The sequence below is a fragment of the Ziziphus jujuba genome, chromosome 12 (genome assembly GCF_031755915.1).
Source record: "Ziziphus jujuba cultivar Dongzao chromosome 12, ASM3175591v1".
NCBI lineage: Eukaryota > Viridiplantae > Streptophyta > Magnoliopsida > Rosales > Rhamnaceae > Ziziphus > Ziziphus jujuba.
Genome location: NC_083390.1, coordinates 17,915,832 through 17,933,384, shown reverse-complemented (window position 1 = coordinate 17,933,384; position 17,553 = coordinate 17,915,832). Strand labels below are relative to the sequence as shown.

Sequence of the window (17,553 nt, the reverse complement as noted above, 5' to 3'; positions counted from 1 at the left end):
ACCCCTAGGTAATGGAGGAAATAACCACAAAAATGAAAAAAAACAAAAAAAAAAAAGGAAATGGAATTTGCTATCATTTTGCAAGCATGTTGTTTTCAAAGTTTTTCCATGAGTTTTGTCATCATTTCTAAATATTTTTTATATAATTTTTAGTCAAACGAAATCATAACGTTATATTGTGGTTTGTGGTTGTCAAGATAAGAATTTTCTTTTTCTTGAGCTCTCTAATCAGCAGCATGCATAACTATTTGATGCAGACAATTGGCACCAAATCGGTCAATAATCTCCATTTTTTTTTTTAAATTATTTTTGGCTCTCTTCAATTTCCTTATGATCCCCACGTCTTTTTTGTTCCAATGATTTGCTTGTATAATTTTCTTGTGTAATTTCTTCTAATTGTCTTTGAAATGTAATTTGATTTTGCTCCGCACGAATTAAAAATAAAATAAAATTACACTTTAGTATCTAGAGTTTAAAGTTTATAAGATTTGGGCTTGAAAGTTTCAATTTCAACAATTTTAGTTCAAAAGTTTCAAAATCATTACAAATTGGTTCAAAACTAACAATTTAAAAATAAAACAAATTGAAAAAAAAATACAATTATTATTTTTCCGTTTTATATTTAGGATTTTTTTTTATTTGAAAAAATGTATCAATTCTTTTTTTCTTAACTAAAATACCCAAATCATAATTAACTATTTTTTAATCTAAAATTAGACTACAAATAAAAAATGAAAACTAAACTAGAATTTTTGGTCTAATAAAAGTAATTTTATTAGGCCAAAAATTAAAAATAATTTTATTATGCCGAACCAAAAAAAAAAAAAAGACTAAAAATTTAAATTAAAAATGCAACAAAAGGCATAAGCCACAAATAGGAAAGGAATTTTATCAAATAAAAATATAGCAAAAAGCAAAAACCACAAATAGGGAAGGAATTTGTTAAAGATTATAGTTAATTACAAAGGGAAGGAATTTATTAAAGATGCTGACATATATGTAATACCATACAGACTTGCAAAAAGCATGAACTTCCTGTAGTAAATAAATAAAGTTACTGGTGAACGAAGAATATGGATATTGGATTCAAGAGGTAAAAGTATCATTTTAATATACTAAACTTATGATTAAAGAACCAGAAAAGGGAATGAGAAGGCTTATCAAAATATACACCACATAACAGTATCATGATACTGTTATTATTATTATTATTATTATTAAAATGCTTAAAGCCATTAGAAAGAAAAGTTAAGGCTGCCAGATGAAATTAAGTAATCAGGATAGGCTAACTGAAACTCCAAGCCTTACAAACTGCAAGTTAAAAGTAATTTTTTCATAGCCCTTGTGACGTCCCAGTATATTCATATTATATATAAGGAGATTCTTATGCAAGATCTTGGGCTAAAAACACTTGGTTGGCTTTCTGACAGTGTAATATATACAAGTCCAACAACATTGTCATGTCTCTCGTAAAAATTCACGAGCTGTGCATACAACCGTTTTTTTCCTCTTGCATAAACCTTATTGGAATAGGCACCACTCATTGAAAAATCAATGACAGAAGGGATGTGATATCATTGAAGGTACATCCTAAACAAAAAATCATACCATTCTCCACCAAACCATATAGGACTACAAGTTCTTAATTACCATGAAGTTACCTTAATCATCTAATTTACTTCTCAAATGTTTTTCATTATCAAACTTGGCATGCATTTCAATGTTTTCACATTTCTACAGGCTTCGCATTCCTTAATTAGAGACAAATTCTTAGCTTTCTTTTCATCTTGATTTTATGAGGTATAAATATGTACAATGACAAATTAAGTATTAATAAATTACATGTTTAAATTCCAGCTTCCTAACAATTAAACTAAATTACTTTCACTATCTCTCCCTCTCTTTTTCTAAATCACTTCCACACAATTCTGGTGTGATTATGACCACTGGATAAAAACAGTCACAAATTCCTAATTCTGGTGTGGTTGACTGTAGGAACAAAATATTCACAAATTCCCAGTTTGTGCGCATATGGCAAAATTTGCATTGAAGTTTGCTTGGCCATATGATTGTAGCTCAAACAGTTTAAAATGATAGTGTTTGAAGAATCGGAAGATCTTTGATTTGTATCCTTTTTAAAATCATAAATCTGAGCACGCATTCATCTGTAGCAAAAGCAAGGCATAAACTTCCAAAACGCTTGTGGGCTTTAGCTCAAAAATAGTATCTACTTCGTTTATTTAGAAATGGATGTCTTTTATTTTTGGTTGGAATGAAATTCTTCTCACTTTGCTGTCTACTATCACAGAAATTAGAAAATAATTTGGCATAGATGTCCATGCTCAGTAACCGGCTTAAATAACAAAACATTTTATTATCACAAACTATAGTTACTCTGGCAAGCAGTGCAGTACATGTATTTTTATTTTATTCAAGAACAACTTGTATAAAGTAAACGAAAATATGGATTCTATCATATACTATATATAAGGTAAACGAAAATATGCATTCTATTATATACTATTACTAAGGTGCATATTTAATGCTCAATTTTTACGGAAGTAAACGAAAACGGAGCAGGCGGAGTTGAAACCTGAAGTACTCCTTCAAGCATAAGCAATACCTTCTTCATGGTGGGTCTTATGTTAGGGTCTTCTTGGAGGCACCAAATGGCAACCATCACAAACCTCTCAACCATCTTCATATCATCCATGGCCTCCATGTCATTTTCAATCAGAGCATCCAGCTTCCCTTCCAAATAGCAGTCGAAAGCATAATCAGTTAAAATTATTTTATGTTCCTCATCAGCCTCCATATCTAAGACATTTCTTCTACAGCAAATGATTTCTAGCAGCACCACTCCAAAACTGTACACATCAACCTTCACAGACACCGGTGCAGACCTGAACCAATCAGGAGCAACGTACCCTTTTGTTCCTCTGATGTTTGTTTTCGTATGACTTTGGTTGATGAGCAAAAGCTTTGCCAACCCAAAGTCAGAGATGCGGGCATTGTAATACTCATCCAGAAGTATGTTTTGAGGCTTTATGTCGCAGTGTATGATCTGTTTGGTGCATTCATCGTGCAAGTAAGCAAGTCCTCTCGCTATCCCAAATGCTATTTCTGTCCTCTGTTTCCAACTGGGTTTGGGATCTCCATATAGAAATTTTGCTAAAGTTTCATTTCTCAGGAACTCATAAACTAGCAGTCTGTGCTGTTTCTCATCACAATAACCAACTAGCCGGACAAGATTCTTGTGATGTGTTTGGCCTATAATGTTAACTTCTGCTTTGAATTCTCTGTCAATGTCTTCAAACACTCTGTCTAACATCTTGACGGCAATAAGACCAGTTGATCTCGTTTCACCTTTGTAAACTATCCCACAAGATCCTCTTCCTAGCTCTTCCTTGAATCCATTTGTGGCCTCTATCAGCTCCTTGTAGGTAAATTGCTGCAATCTGTTTTCGATAGAACTTTCATTTGGAGAAATTTCAGGTCCAAGGAGATTCCTCTTCAAGAACATAAAGAAACCCATACATGTTGCACCCACAAATACAAAATTGACCAACACAGAACTGCCTAAGAGAACAGACAACACCACAACCACCAACATGTTCGGGTCCTTAGCTGGGACTTTTGGAGGGATATCAGGAAACGAATTATAAGCTGTTTTGAAATAAGTTGTGGCATATAATTCAACTTTCCCATTGGAAAGTGGAGGCCTCTTCTTCCAACAGCGCATGTTATCGGGGTCAAAAACGACTGCTGCACATAAACAATCATGTAAACAAGCGGTTTTGCAGCTCTCCCTATTAACAGAGCTAAGCACTTCGTAATCCGAAAATGGAAAATTAACATTTAATTTCTCCTGCATGAAGTGGTTCTCCGGGTAGATTTGCCCCGAACTATTATCGCAACCCAGTAAGAAATTTGGTCTGCAGCCACTATATGCATCAGCTGGATTGACCAAAGAATAACCATTTGGGCATGTGCAATTTGTCCTTCCCTCAGATTGGATTGAGCAGATACTGTTAAACCCACATACTCCACCTCCCATTTCTCCTCTTACATCCCAGCATACATTGTCCGGTATTGATGTTCTGGTTATCCATGTTTCATTTGCAGCAGACGGATCTTTGGAGTGAGAGTTCAGGGTAAGAGCCCCATCAAAAGTAAGACTCACTCTCATATAGGAGTCTGAAGGATTTGAGACTGAATTCGTAATAATGATTTTGCTTTCATTTTTTGTCAATGCATACAAGCCTGACGAATCAAAAACTACTTGGTAGCCAGGATTGTCAGTGGAATAGTATGTATAATAAGAATGGTTTCCAGGCAAATTTATGGTAATAAGCCTAGCAATACCATCAAAATCCAAACGAAACTGGAATCTTCTCGGTCTGAAGTCGTTGTTACTTGTTCTGGCAGAAAGAAAACCACCCAACTTCATGATCTGAGAAGGCAACAGCGTATCAGTGGGATGATTGAAGCTCTCCCATATGTGTTTAGAACTATTATCCAGGAGTATAAAGTTGCCTGTATCATTCATCACAGCATAGGCTACTTTAGCGGAACTTGTATTTCCAGAGCTCCATAATGTTTGAGCACCGCTTGTAAGCACGAGAGCACTGTCAGAAGTTAGCTCCAATTTGGAATTCCTTGGAGCTGGTTTACCTTCATTTGCATACCAAACTGTGGTAAATTGGCCGGATAGTTTGTAATACCAAATGGCAAGTACGAAGGCATCATCGTCAAGCTGGTGGAATCCAAATGCAAAATCTTTAGAAGGTGAAAGCCATAAATAATTATTGCTTCCTGCAGTCAGAGAAGTTCCAACATTTATTTTGCCGTTGGTTTGAGCAACGACAACGGAAAGGGGAAGTTGGAGAAGAAGGAGAAAAAGGATAGCCATTAATTGTCAATGAATTTCAAGGACAAAGCTACTAGCTGATCATTTCTAGCATGGGGAACTTTATTAAGAAAAACAAATTGCAAAAAATTGGAACTTAAGGCTATACATACGTGTTGAATTATATTTGATTGAGCTTGAGAAAAAGGAAAATTGAAAAAGACTGGAAATTATAGTTATATGTATTGGAAAAATCAGACCGCATTTTATTGATTCTTATTTGGTTGGACCTTTTTTTTTTTTTTTTGGCTTTTTGATTAGTCATGAATAATAATATATCAAACTTTGCCGCATTTTCTTTTGAGTTATTAACATTTAATTGTTTAGAAAAATGGAAATGACTAAAAAAAGGCTCGGCATTTAGTTGAATTGTACGCAGTTGAACTTGAGAAAAAGGAAAATTGAAAAAGATTGGAAATTATAGTTTTACGTGTTGAAAAAATCAAACCGCATTTAATTGCATTTAATTGATGTGTATCTAGTTGGTTTAAGTGTTGGAAAAATCAAACCGCATTAAATTTGGAAAATTCAAACAGCATTTGTTTAGTGTATTTAATTATCCAATTAAACATATTAATTAGGTATTTTTACTTAAACAGTATAATGTGGCTCCACGATTGGCTCCATCGGCCAAAATAAAATTAGTATTCTAATATATATATATATATCTATACATGTTGAAAAATATGACTACAATTGAATTGTAATTATATATATATAAATATATATATATTTGCTTAACTGGAAGTCTGGAACAATCAAGTAGAAAAGTTTCAGCATCAGCATTATCAGAGATTTAATAATTAAAATTCAAAGAAAAAAGAAAAAAATATGTATTTATCCCTCAAAACAACCAATAATGTTATCAAATTGAATGATTTCTGTGTATAGATTACATTAATTATCATCTAAAAGATTGAAATTTAAGGCTATACATACGTGTTGGAAAATTCAAACTCTCCATTTGATTTTTTTTTTTTTTTTTTTTTGAGGCATTTAGTTGAATTGTATTTGATTGAACTTGAGAAAAAGGAAAACTGAAAGAGATTGGAAATTATAGTTACGTGTTGGAAAAATCAAAACGCAGTATTTTCTTGGACTTGGTTTCTTTTTTCTTTTTTTTTTTTTAATTTGTTTTGTGGCCGTTTGATTAGTCATGAATAATTTGGCATTTTCGTCAATGTGGAAATATTCATATTCTTTTTGTGTCGTAGTGTCGTAGAGAGAAATGCCAAGATTAGACCTCCCAGTCTCGGAGTTCGAAACGGCAACGTTCCGAGTTGAGGGTTTATTCTAGCAAGTGATATTCCCACATGCTATCCACGCCGGTTGACTTGTGGTCAATGGGCAGTCTTCGTCAACGTGGGATAAAAGGATAATTAAGAATTGAAATATAATATAAAAAAATAAAGATTACTTTTGACATTTCAAATCAAATTATATTTGTGAATTTTTTAAGTAATTTTTTGCTTTGTGTGAGTCACGTAAATCCAAATTTAGTTTTTTTTTTTTTAATTTCTTTCTTAGATTAAATTAGGTTATATATGGACTCGCCAAGAAAAAAAGGAACTATTTGTTAACTCAATTTTTTACTTTGCAATGTACCCTTAATTTTTTGTTAGTTTTTTGTATGGCTTTGATTGATAAGCAAAAGCTTTTCGCCAATTACGTTCTAAGTAAGTGAAACTTCATCATACTTTGTTTACACAGAAGCATATTTCTCCATTTCTTTTTTTCATCATAATTTTTGTATTAAAAAAAAGTACATTGTGATAAACTTTTTTTTGGCATAACTTTTTATTATATATTATGCCAGTTTAAAAATATTATTTAAATAATTAATAAAAATGAAAAAATAAAAGTATTTTATGTTGTTAGTAAATAAAGAACTACTATGATAAATTTTCAGTCAACTCAATAAAATATATATGTGTTTTGTTTTTTTTTAACTAGTATCATAGATACTCCGATTTATGATTTCACATCTCATCTAATATCTTCTGTTTTGTGTCCAATTAAATAAATAAACAATATATTTTTATCAAATAAAATTAAATAATATATTTTATATAATTTTTTAAATATAATAATATATTTAAAATAATCCATTAATAAATTTTATTCCTCATCATCCGGTTCTAGAAACTTTCTTCATGATATAGATAGAAAAATGTTTATATTGAATTCAAATCAAACAATGAAATTTCTAACTATACACATGCTGAAAGTAGATATGTAGTGCAAAATCATGTTTAAGTAGTATTATATCATACTCGTATAAAATTTGATTAATCCAAATACATCTTACTAAGTTTTTATATAGCAATAGATAAATTTTTCGTATAAAATTTAGTTAACTCAAATATGTTTTATTAAATTTTTATATAAAAATAAATAAATTCAAACCCATTAAATTACCATTTACCCCAACACCCGACTAGTTAATCCATTAGGAATATATAGAAATTTGAAAATTCAAAATGAACTTGACTTTTAAATAACAAAATAATATTTTTTTTAAAAAAAATTGCAAAGAAACTTATTTGTTTTTAGATTTTTAAAAAACTAAACTAAAACAGAACAAATCATGTCCAATAATAAATTAAATAATTTTAATATTATAAAAACTTATATAGTTATAAAAATTATATCTTCTTAACTATTTTAATGAGCTTATCATATATTATTATATTTTATCAGTTGAAATTTATTAATTTATTAAATTTTATTGAATAATATTTATATAAATATGATATGATATCATAAATTTAAATCTATTGCATGGGTTCGTGGGTTCATCTCATTTAGATAAAAAGATCTCACTGGATTGAATTTCATTTTAACTTATTTTTGCTTGATATTGATTATGGACATAGATCTTCACTGGAACATCAGTCAGCGGTGCTTGCTAAGCTTCTTCATCACCATCAGATTAAATTCATGAAAAATTTTGGATATTTTATGGCTTCTGCTAATTTGAATTGCATTTAATTGTTTAGAAAATACTGAATATCGTTAAATTATTGCATACGGAAGGAAACAAGGGACTAATTGGGTAGAATCCTTTCTTTTACCCCTCTCTTATCCCCTAGAAAATAGAGATCGAACGGCTAAAAATTAAAATAAAAATGTACTTATTTATTCATTTATTTTCACAATTTTGATCAGCGCTACCAATACTTTCTATTCTAGTGCAATTTTTTGCGTCTGTACGTTACACGTGTCCTTTACATTTTGCGAAAACCAAACCAACACATATTTTACATGAAATATAGCCCACACAGAAGTGCTCGTATTGACAGAATCCTCCCGAATATCTTCTATTTTTTAATTTTTTTTTAATAATAACATAACAATACTACACATATTAAATTTTTTATTAAAATTTTAATAATCAATTACATAGTAATTTTTCAACGTATTAATTTTTATAAAAAAATAAATTATTTAAAAAATATCAAATTATAAATGTTAAAATTTTTATAAAAAATTTAATAATTTTAGATTTAACCATAATAATACGTGCAGCAAGTTGATAAGGTTGAGAATAATGTTGGAAAGGACAGACCTTCACGTGTCTCTTGAGTACTGGAGGATATAATTAGGGTTGGCAATGTATCTGGCTCCGTCTTATCTCCGTGATATTCCCAACTTTAACGGGGTGGGGATTCCCAAATTAATCACGATGGCGTGGCAGAGATGAAGCAATTTTTTATTTTTTATTTTTGCCTTAAGTCGGGTTTGATTTTAGAATGAGGCCAGCAATATAATACCACTTTGTATTTTCCGCATTTACATATATATAATAAAAAATATTATTATTATTTTTTTTTTTTAAAAAGAATATAAAAATATTAACTAGGTTTCATATATATATTGGTTAAAAAATTTTAAAATACAATTAAAATAATTAAGTAGGAAAGCAGATGAGAGGCTTACCTGACTCTTCCATACACGAGAAATGATATGAAACAAGGATAGGGATGGAAAATCCTAACATGATCTTTTTCCACACCGGTCAATTTTCCACACCGGTTAATTTCCTACCTATCTTCTGTTTTCTTTTTCTTCCTTTTTCTATTTCTACAATCACCCAACTTGCTTTTATGAACAGCAACCAACAATACCAAGAATTTCTAAACCTATAATCACATTTTTCTGCACCAGACAGTTTCCTAGCTTCTTCTATTTTTCTTTTTCTTCTTTTATGTGCAGTTTAGCTTCTTTTGTTTTTCTTTTTCTTCTTTTCTTTTGTTTTTCTTATTGACAGAAGTGCTCTTATTGACACAGTCCTCCATTTTTGAATTTCTTTTGCTTTAAAAAAGTTGATAAGGATGAGATTAATGTTGGAAAGGGCAATCGTGCAGGCGTCTCTTGACTACTGGAGGATATAATCAGGGCTGGCAATTTATCTCGACCCATCTTATCTTGTGATATCCACGCTTAATCAGGATGGCAGGATAGGGATGAGATAATAATTTTTGTGGTTTTTTTTTTTTTTTTTTTTTTTTTTTTTTTTTTTGGCCTTAAGTAGGGTTCGATTTTAGGGTGAGGCCAAGAATTTAATCTCCACTTTTATCCCTCCCTATTTATGTACATATAATAAAAAATATTATTATTATTTATTTATTATATTTTTTATTTGTTTTTAATATGAATATAAAAATGTTTTCTAGGTTTTAAATATTTTCGTTTAAAATTTTTTTATTTTTTACAAATAAAATTAAAAATAATTAAATGGGGAAACAGAGATTGGTCCTACCACAATTCGAAAGGAAATTGAAAAGAGAAGGATTCTAACAATAAAGGTGTTTGTAAAATATAAATTAAATAGTAATTCCATTCACATTGTATATTTTGACATATATAACCTTTAGATATCTACAACATTCAATGAACCCCTTTTCGTGGATGCTTGAACCTACGATCAGATTGACTTGAAGTCTCTAACTTGTTCATTTTTCTTGTCCCATCCATCTCCTCGATTCTTTCTATTTCTTTTTCTTCTTTTTTCATTTTTCTACAAAACAGGACAAAGTTGCTTGGTTGGCCTGTGGCCCGTGATGCTTTGAGTGTTGTCTTTCTCGATGTCGGACAAGGAAAACAAGGTTCACCCTATGACACTATAAATTATAACACATAGACCTCGGGTGCATTACAAAACGTATATTTTTAAAGTATTATATTTACTTTTAAGAATCTGAATATAATATAAACAAGAGATTGCTTTAACATTTTGAATCAAATTTTAGTCACCAAATTATATTTGCAAAAGTAAAATCAAAATGAACTTTGAACTTTGAAAGTATTTTGTTTTGAATTATTTTGAGTTCAAAATATCAAAACCAAAATGAACTTTGAACTTTGAAAGTATTTTGTTTTGAATTATTTTGAGTTCAAAATATCAAAACCAAAATGAACTTTGAACTTTGAAAGTATTTTGCTTTGAATTATTTTGAGTTCAAAATTTCAAATTGACGTGTCACATAAACCCAAACTCAGTATTTTTCTTTTTTTCTCAATTTGTTTTCATTTCTTTTTGACATTATAAATTAACCCAATTTTTACCTGCAACATATCCTTTATTCGTTTTTTTTTTTTTTATATGACTTTGTTTTCTACTGGATTGTTGTTTCTTCTCATAAGTACTTGATAATATAAGATTCCAAGCAAGTGAAATCTTTATCATACTTTGTTTACAGTGAAGCATATCTCTCCATTTCTTTTCAATACATTGAATGTGCTAGTAGATTATCGCTTGGTCTTGAAACTGCAAATTAAAGTAATGTTTTCATAGCCCGTACGACATCACAGTATATTTATACTATACATAAAGAGGTTCTTATGCAAGATTTTGGGTTAAAGACAATTGGCTGGCTTTCCGACAATGTAAAATATAGAAGTTCAACAACATTGTCATGTCTTTTTTTAATAAAAATTCACGAGCTGTGCATATAGTAGTCTTTTCCTCTTGGCTCATGCAATAAATCTTATTGGAATAGTCACCACTAATTGAAAAATCAATGACAGAAGGGATGTGATATCATTGAAGGTACATCCTCAAGAGAGGGGCTCTCTGCACGATATTTGAATGCATCTCTCAAATTTATGAAGTGTGCTTAGGAATTAATGGCCAGGATTAACTTTGATCACATTTATAAGGGACTCAAATTCATAACCTTCTTCATCACCCCAAAAAAAAAAAAAAAAAAAAAAAAAAATCCATACCATTCTCCACCAAACCAACAGGACAACAAGTTCTTAATTACCATGAAATTACCTTATTCTTCTAATTTAGTTCTCAAAGCTTTTTGATTATCTAACTTGGCATGCATTTCAATGTTCTCAAAGTTCTATAGGGTTTTGCAATCCCCAACTAGACACAAATTCTTAGCTTTTTGTTCATACTGATTTTATGATGTATGCAAATGTACAATGACAAATTAAGTACTAACAAATTACATGCTCAAATCCAGCTTCCCAACTTTTCCCAAAAAAAGAAAAAAAGATAATTCCAGCTTCCCTACAATTAAACTAAATTACTTTCTTTATGTCTCCCTCTCTTTTTTCCAAATCAATTCCACATAATATTTCTGGTGTGGTTGACTGTAGGATCAAAATATTCACAGATTCCCAGCTTCAGCGCATATGGCAAAATTTGCATTAAAGTTTTCTTGGCCATATGATTACAGTTCAAACTGGTTAAAATGATAGTGTTGGAAGAATCACAAGATCTTTAATTTGTATCATTATGAAAATCATAAATCCGTGCGAAAAGTGATTGCATTGCTCTTGGATTTAGCTCAAAAATAGTAGCAACTTTGTTTATTTAGAATATAGATGTCCTTTATGTTTGGTTGGAATGAAATTCTAATGAAATTCTTCTAACTTTTTTGTGTACTCTGACAGAAAGTAAAAAATAATTTTCCATAGAATGTCAATGCTTAGTAACTGGCTTAAATAAGAAAAAAATTCGTTGTCATTAACTATAGTTATCCTGGCAAGCAGAGCACCAAAGTCATGTATAAATGTATTTTTATTCGATTTAAAACCAGCTTCAACTCCTAGGAACAATGTCCTCAATTTCTAAGGATGAATACGAAAATGGACGTGGCGGAAGTGAAACCTGAACTATTTCTTTAAGCATAATCATAACCTTCTTCATGTTGGGTCTTATATGGGGGTCATCCTGGACGCAACAAATGGCAACCTTCACAAATGTATCTACCATCTTTATATCATCCATGGCCTCCTTATCGTTTTCAACCAGATCACCTAACCTTTCGAACAGCAATCATAAACCCATTCTATAAAAAATTTCCCATCAGTTTCCAAATCTTTATTTCTTCTACAGCAAATGATTTCTAGCAGCACCACACCGAAACTATACACATCAACCTTCACAGACACCGGCCCAGCCCTGAACCAATCAGGGGCAACATATCCTTCTGTTCCTCTGATTTTGGGTTTTGTATTGATTTGATTGGGAGACAAAAGGTTTGCCAATCCAAAGTCAGAAATCCGAGCATCTTCGTTCTCATCCAGAAGTATGTTTTCAGGCTTTATGTCACAGTGGATGATCCGCTTTCTGCATTCCTTATGCAAGTAATTAAGTCCTCTCGCAATCCCAAATGCAGTTTTTTTCCTCTGTGTCCAACTGGGTTTTACTTCTCCAAGTAGAGATCTTGCTAAAGTGCCCTTTTCCAAGAACTCATACACCAGCAACCTGTGTTGTTCCTCATCACAATAACCAACAAGCCGGACAACATTCTTGTGATTTGTTTGGCCTATAATGTTAACTTCTCTTTTGAATATTGTGTTATTGTCTTCAAACACTCTGTCTAACATCTTGACTGCGATGAGACCAGTTGATCTCGTTTCACCTCTGTAAACTATCCCAGAAGATCCCCTGCCTAGTTCTACCTTGAATCCATTTGTGGCCTCTGTCAGCTCCTCGTAGGTAAATTGCTGCAATCTACTTTCATTTGGAGAAACCTCAACTTTAAGTCTACTTTCATTTGGACAAACCTCAACTTTAGGGACCTTCCTCTTTAAGTACAAAAAGAAACCCACAAATCTTGCACTCATAAATACAGAATTTACCAACAGAGAATGGCCTGAGAGTACCGACGATGGCAGAAAAACCACTATGCTCTGGTCCTTGTGTGGGATATTAGCTGTTTTGAGATAAGCTATGGCATTAAATTCAAATTTCCCATTGGAAAGTGGAAGCCTCTTCTCCCAACAGCGCATGGTACCGGGGTCAAAAATGACTGCTGCACATAAACAATCATGTAAACAGGCATTTTTGCAGCTCTCCCTGCTAATAGATCTAAGCACCTCACAATCCGAAAATGGAAAATTAACGTTTAATATCTCCTGCATGAAGTGGTTCTGGTGAATTTGCCCCGAACTACTATACAGCCCAGTATGAAATTTGGTCCGCGGCCACTATATGCATCAGTTGGATTGAACAAAGAATAACCATCTGGGCATCTGCAATTTGTCCTTCCATCAGATTGGATTAAGCAGATACTGTAAAACCCACATACTCCACCTCCCATTTCTCCATTTACCGCGGAGCATACATTGTGCGGTATTGATGTTATGGTTCTCCATATTTCATTTGCAGCAGACGGATCTTTGGAGTGAGAGTTTATGGTAAGAGCCCCATCAAAATTAAGACTCACTCTGATATGATAGCCCAAAGGATTTGAGACTGGATCTTCCAGTTTTCTAATAAAGATTTTACTTTCATCTCTTCTCAATACATACAGGCCTAACGAATCAAACACTACTCGGTAACCAGGTTTTGATGCATCACCAGTGGATTAGTATGTATTATAAATATGGTTTCCAGGCAAATTTATGGTAATAAGCCTAGCAATACCATCAAGATCGAAACGAAACTGGTATCTTCTAGGAGAGAACTCGTTGTTACTTGTTCTGGCAGAAAGAAAACCACCTAACTCCATGATCTGAGAAGGCAACAGTGTATCAGTGGGATGGTTGAAGCTCTGCCATACGGATTTAGAACTAACATCTAGGAGTATAAAGTTTCCTCTGTCATTCATCACAGCATAGGCTACTTCAGCAGGTCTTGTTTTTCCAGATCTCCATAATTGTTGAGCACCATATTTGAGGACGAGACCATTTTCAGAAGTTAGGTCCAGTTTGGAAGCTGGATTCCCTCCATTTGCATACCAAACTGTGGTGAATTGGCCGGATAGTTTGTAATACCAGATGGCAAGCATGAAGGAATCATTTTGAAGTGGGTGAAATCCAAATGCAAAATCTTCAGAAGGTGAAAGCCATAAAGAATCAGTGCCGCTTCCTGCAGTGAGAGAAGATCCAACAGTTATTTTGCCCTTGGGTCGAGCAACAACAAGGAATAGGGGAAGATGAAGAAGAAGAAGAAGAAAAACCGAAGCCATTGACGGTCAATGAAATTCAATGATAAAGCTGCTAGCTGATCATTTCTAGTATAGGCTATACGTGTCGGAAAAAATCAGACTGCATTTAATCCTTTTGTCGGAGGCATTTGATTGAGTTGTATTTGGTTGAACTTAGTTTTGTGGTTGTAGAATGGACAGCGTGGGAAGAAAGAAAATGAAAAAAGATTTGAAATTATAGGCTACACGTGTTGGAAAATAAAATAAAATAAAATAAAAAGCACACTGTATTTAATTGATTTGTATTTCTACACCATATACTAGTATTTCTACTACTATATACTAGCATGCATTTCGAATAGTATATGGTAGAGAATCAAAGAAAATTGATTTGTATTTATACACCATTTGAAGATTCAAAAAAAGGGAATGAAAAGGATCATCAGAATATATATACACTAAATACTAGGATTTTACAAGTTTATAACTATTAATTATTATTATTATTATTATAATAACGCTTAAAGCCACTATAAAGGAAAGCTAAGCTTGCAAGTTGAAAATCCAAGCCTGAAACTGCAAATTAAAGTAACTTTTTCATTAGGCCTTATCACATCTCAGTGTATATAATGGTAGAGATAATATACGTACCTTCAAAATATGGACAACCGATGTTGACTACAAAGTTGAGATAAGCATGAAATCACTTTTTTGTTTTCTTTGAAGAACAGCGGCACATTCTTATACATTAAAAAAAATAAATAAATGTTTTCACTGGTGACGTAGTGTAATAAAATTTGTGGGCTTTCGGACGATGTCAAATAGCTATCAGCTGGGAAAATTTTCTAATACTCCCGCTGCACTGGAGAAAATCTTGCATGCTGCTTTGTTATCGTGATTTAAAACTATCCAATTCACTATTTTTATTTTTTTTGAAAAAGTAATATATATATATATATATATTCCCGAGAAAAGGACAGAAGCGCTAGTGGGCACCGGGAGGGAGCAGGCGAAGCGTGTGGTTCGTAATGAAAAGAAAGATACCACTACTTCGCCTCTTTGTTGGACAGCCGGCGCCAACACAGTGGTCTCTGACCAAGACCAGGAACCGAGAGCTCTTTTCTCTTTTCTCCTTCGTAGTAACTTCACATGTGTAATTTCACAAGTAACTTCGACAGTAGTCATCGAAAATAATAGCAAATATGCAAGCCAGATTTCACACGCATAAGTCTCCCATGGAGAAACCAAATTGTGGCTCTCCCATTTGCTTTTCCATTTTCTAAGCTTTTGGATTTTTTTTTTTTTTTATTATCTCTAGGTTGTGAATGAAATATAGGGACCGATCTGGGACACTGATACTCTGTTATAGGATATAGTTCGTTAGTTTTTCTAAGCTTTGAGGTTTTTTTTCTTTTATATTATTATTTTTTTTTTTATATATGCATCAGGTGAATTGAAATGTTGCTTCAAATTTGAGATTTCTAAAGGATTAGTTTTATTTTATTACTTTTATAAAAATTAACGATTAGACAAATGAAAAATGGGATCTGATGCTCCTTTAGTCTTTTTCTTTTACTGGTAAAAAATTTCATTAAACTTAGATGAAGACTTTTTGTGTTTAGATCTGGCCGTATGTCAGTAGATGAAGAACCGCCAAAATAAGTATTTATGGACTCTTCAACATTCCTGTTTGATGCGTTTTGTGATCTGCTTTATAATATAGGGCAGGTTTAGTAGTGTATCTATTATAATATTCAAGCTGTAGTGCTTGACTATTGAGAAACCATGGAGAAAAAGCCAGATCTGGAATATGGAAGATCATTCTTCCATGGGTGCGAGTAATTTGGAAGATCATTCTAATAACCACCAAACCATGACAATATGATCTAATACCCCAATAACAATTTTGTCTCTTTGTCTCTCTCTACAAAGCTGCATCGCTCAATCCCCAAACCCAAACTTCCCAACAAAACAGTAGAACAGGGCATCATTTCCATCCAAACTCTTTTCACTCTCTGAACCTAATTCACAAATAGAAACCAACACAGTTCCTTGCCATTGTTTATCTGATCCCCTAAAATTTTTAACTTTTTTTTTTTATCCTGGTTTTTTGAGACCGATCAGACCAACCCATCAGCCCTAGTAGATCGAAACAGAAGGCCAGGTGTATTTTTGTCAGTAACCAAGCAAGTGAATCTCAACCGGTTGATGTATTATTGTATTATTCTTTAAGTTTCGTATCCAACTCTTCTACTCAATTTCTATCCAAAAACAAAATATATATATATATATATATAAACTCTTTCAATCAAATCCAGAAAAGCTTGACCAAAAAAATCAGACCCAAAAAGAAAAGAAGAGAAACCCAGAAATGCTTGACAAGAAAAAAAAAAAAAAAGAAAAAAAAATCAGACGCAGAAAAGAAAAGAAGAAGAAAAAAATTTGCTTAAGGTTAGTATTTACTGGAGAAAATATAGATATTAAGTCTGTGAAAATTTTATCATAAAAAAGATAGTTTTGGCTTCACTGTTCAATGCATCTGGCGGTAACGAAAAAAGTTTTAAGGAAAACTAAAGAAGGATGGTTATGTAAAATAAGGGCGATGGAGAAAGAAGGTTAAAAATTTTGGTGATACTGGAAGGGTGGCTTTGTTGTCTGGGATGGTTTTGGCTACTATTTGATGTGGATAAAATTGTCCACATGGCACTAAATCTATCGAAGGATTACTGAGTACTCAGTGCAACTAGACTATTAGAAATTTTTCCCTATCAAGAGATATGCAAGACCCTAGAATGCTGTCATGTACTGTATCTTTTTTTTTTAACACCAAATAATACATCATTTTTTCTAAGCATAGCTCCTTTCTCTTGCAAATACTTTTTCATTCTCTGTTTTCTCCTTTCTGTAACCAAAACAAACCGAATCATAACTCGGCCCAAAACAAGACATCTAGAGCCACACACCTTTTATCATCAACAAATTTCTATAAATTTTTTACTCTTTCTTTCCGTTTGAAAAAAAAAAAAAAAAAAAAAGGTATAACAATGATCTATCAATTCATCAAGATTATTCTGTTCTTATTCAAAATTTGTTGACCGCATTTTAATTTAAAAAAAAAAATTTCAATTTTTGAATTATTCATACAAAATCAAATATTGATCATTACTTTTGGAGATTTTGAACAGTTCATTATTTTTCCATTTCGATTATTTTTCTTATTATTTTTCTTTTTCATTTTCAGTTAAATTTCTG

At 32.1% G+C, this 17,553-nt stretch overlaps 2 protein-coding genes and 1 long non-coding RNA gene across 3 annotated transcripts; 1 reads left to right on the top strand and 2 right to left on the bottom strand.

Annotated features, from left to right (window-relative positions):
* Positions 1-2,354: 2,354 nt before the first annotated feature.
* On the bottom strand, positions 2,355-5,116 carry LOC107429201 (G-type lectin S-receptor-like serine/threonine-protein kinase RLK1). Its single transcript, XM_048463344.2, has one exon. The coding sequence runs from the start codon at positions 4,910-4,912 to the stop codon at positions 2,540-2,542; it is 2,373 nt and encodes a 790-aa protein (XP_048319301.1). The 5' UTR covers positions 4,913-5,116; the 3' UTR covers positions 2,355-2,539.
* Positions 5,117-7,696: 2,580 nt separating this feature from the next.
* Positions 7,697-9,561, top strand: LOC132800263 (uncharacterized). Its single transcript, XR_009635222.1, has 2 exons — positions 7,697-8,943; positions 9,277-9,561. It is a non-coding gene; the product is annotated as an uncharacterized LOC132800263 (long non-coding RNA).
* A 2,369-nt stretch (positions 9,562-11,930) lies between these two features.
* LOC107429202 (G-type lectin S-receptor-like serine/threonine-protein kinase RLK1) lies at positions 11,931-14,343 on the bottom strand. Its single transcript, XM_060813156.1, has 3 exons — positions 13,800-14,343; positions 13,462-13,688; positions 11,931-13,360 (listed from the first exon to the last, which is right to left on the bottom strand). Exons 1-3 carry the CDS (start codon positions 14,341-14,343, stop codon positions 12,185-12,187), a joined length of 1,947 nt encoding a protein of 648 aa, XP_060669139.1. The 3' UTR covers positions 11,931-12,184.
* Between the last annotated feature and the right edge of the window lie 3,210 nt (positions 14,344-17,553).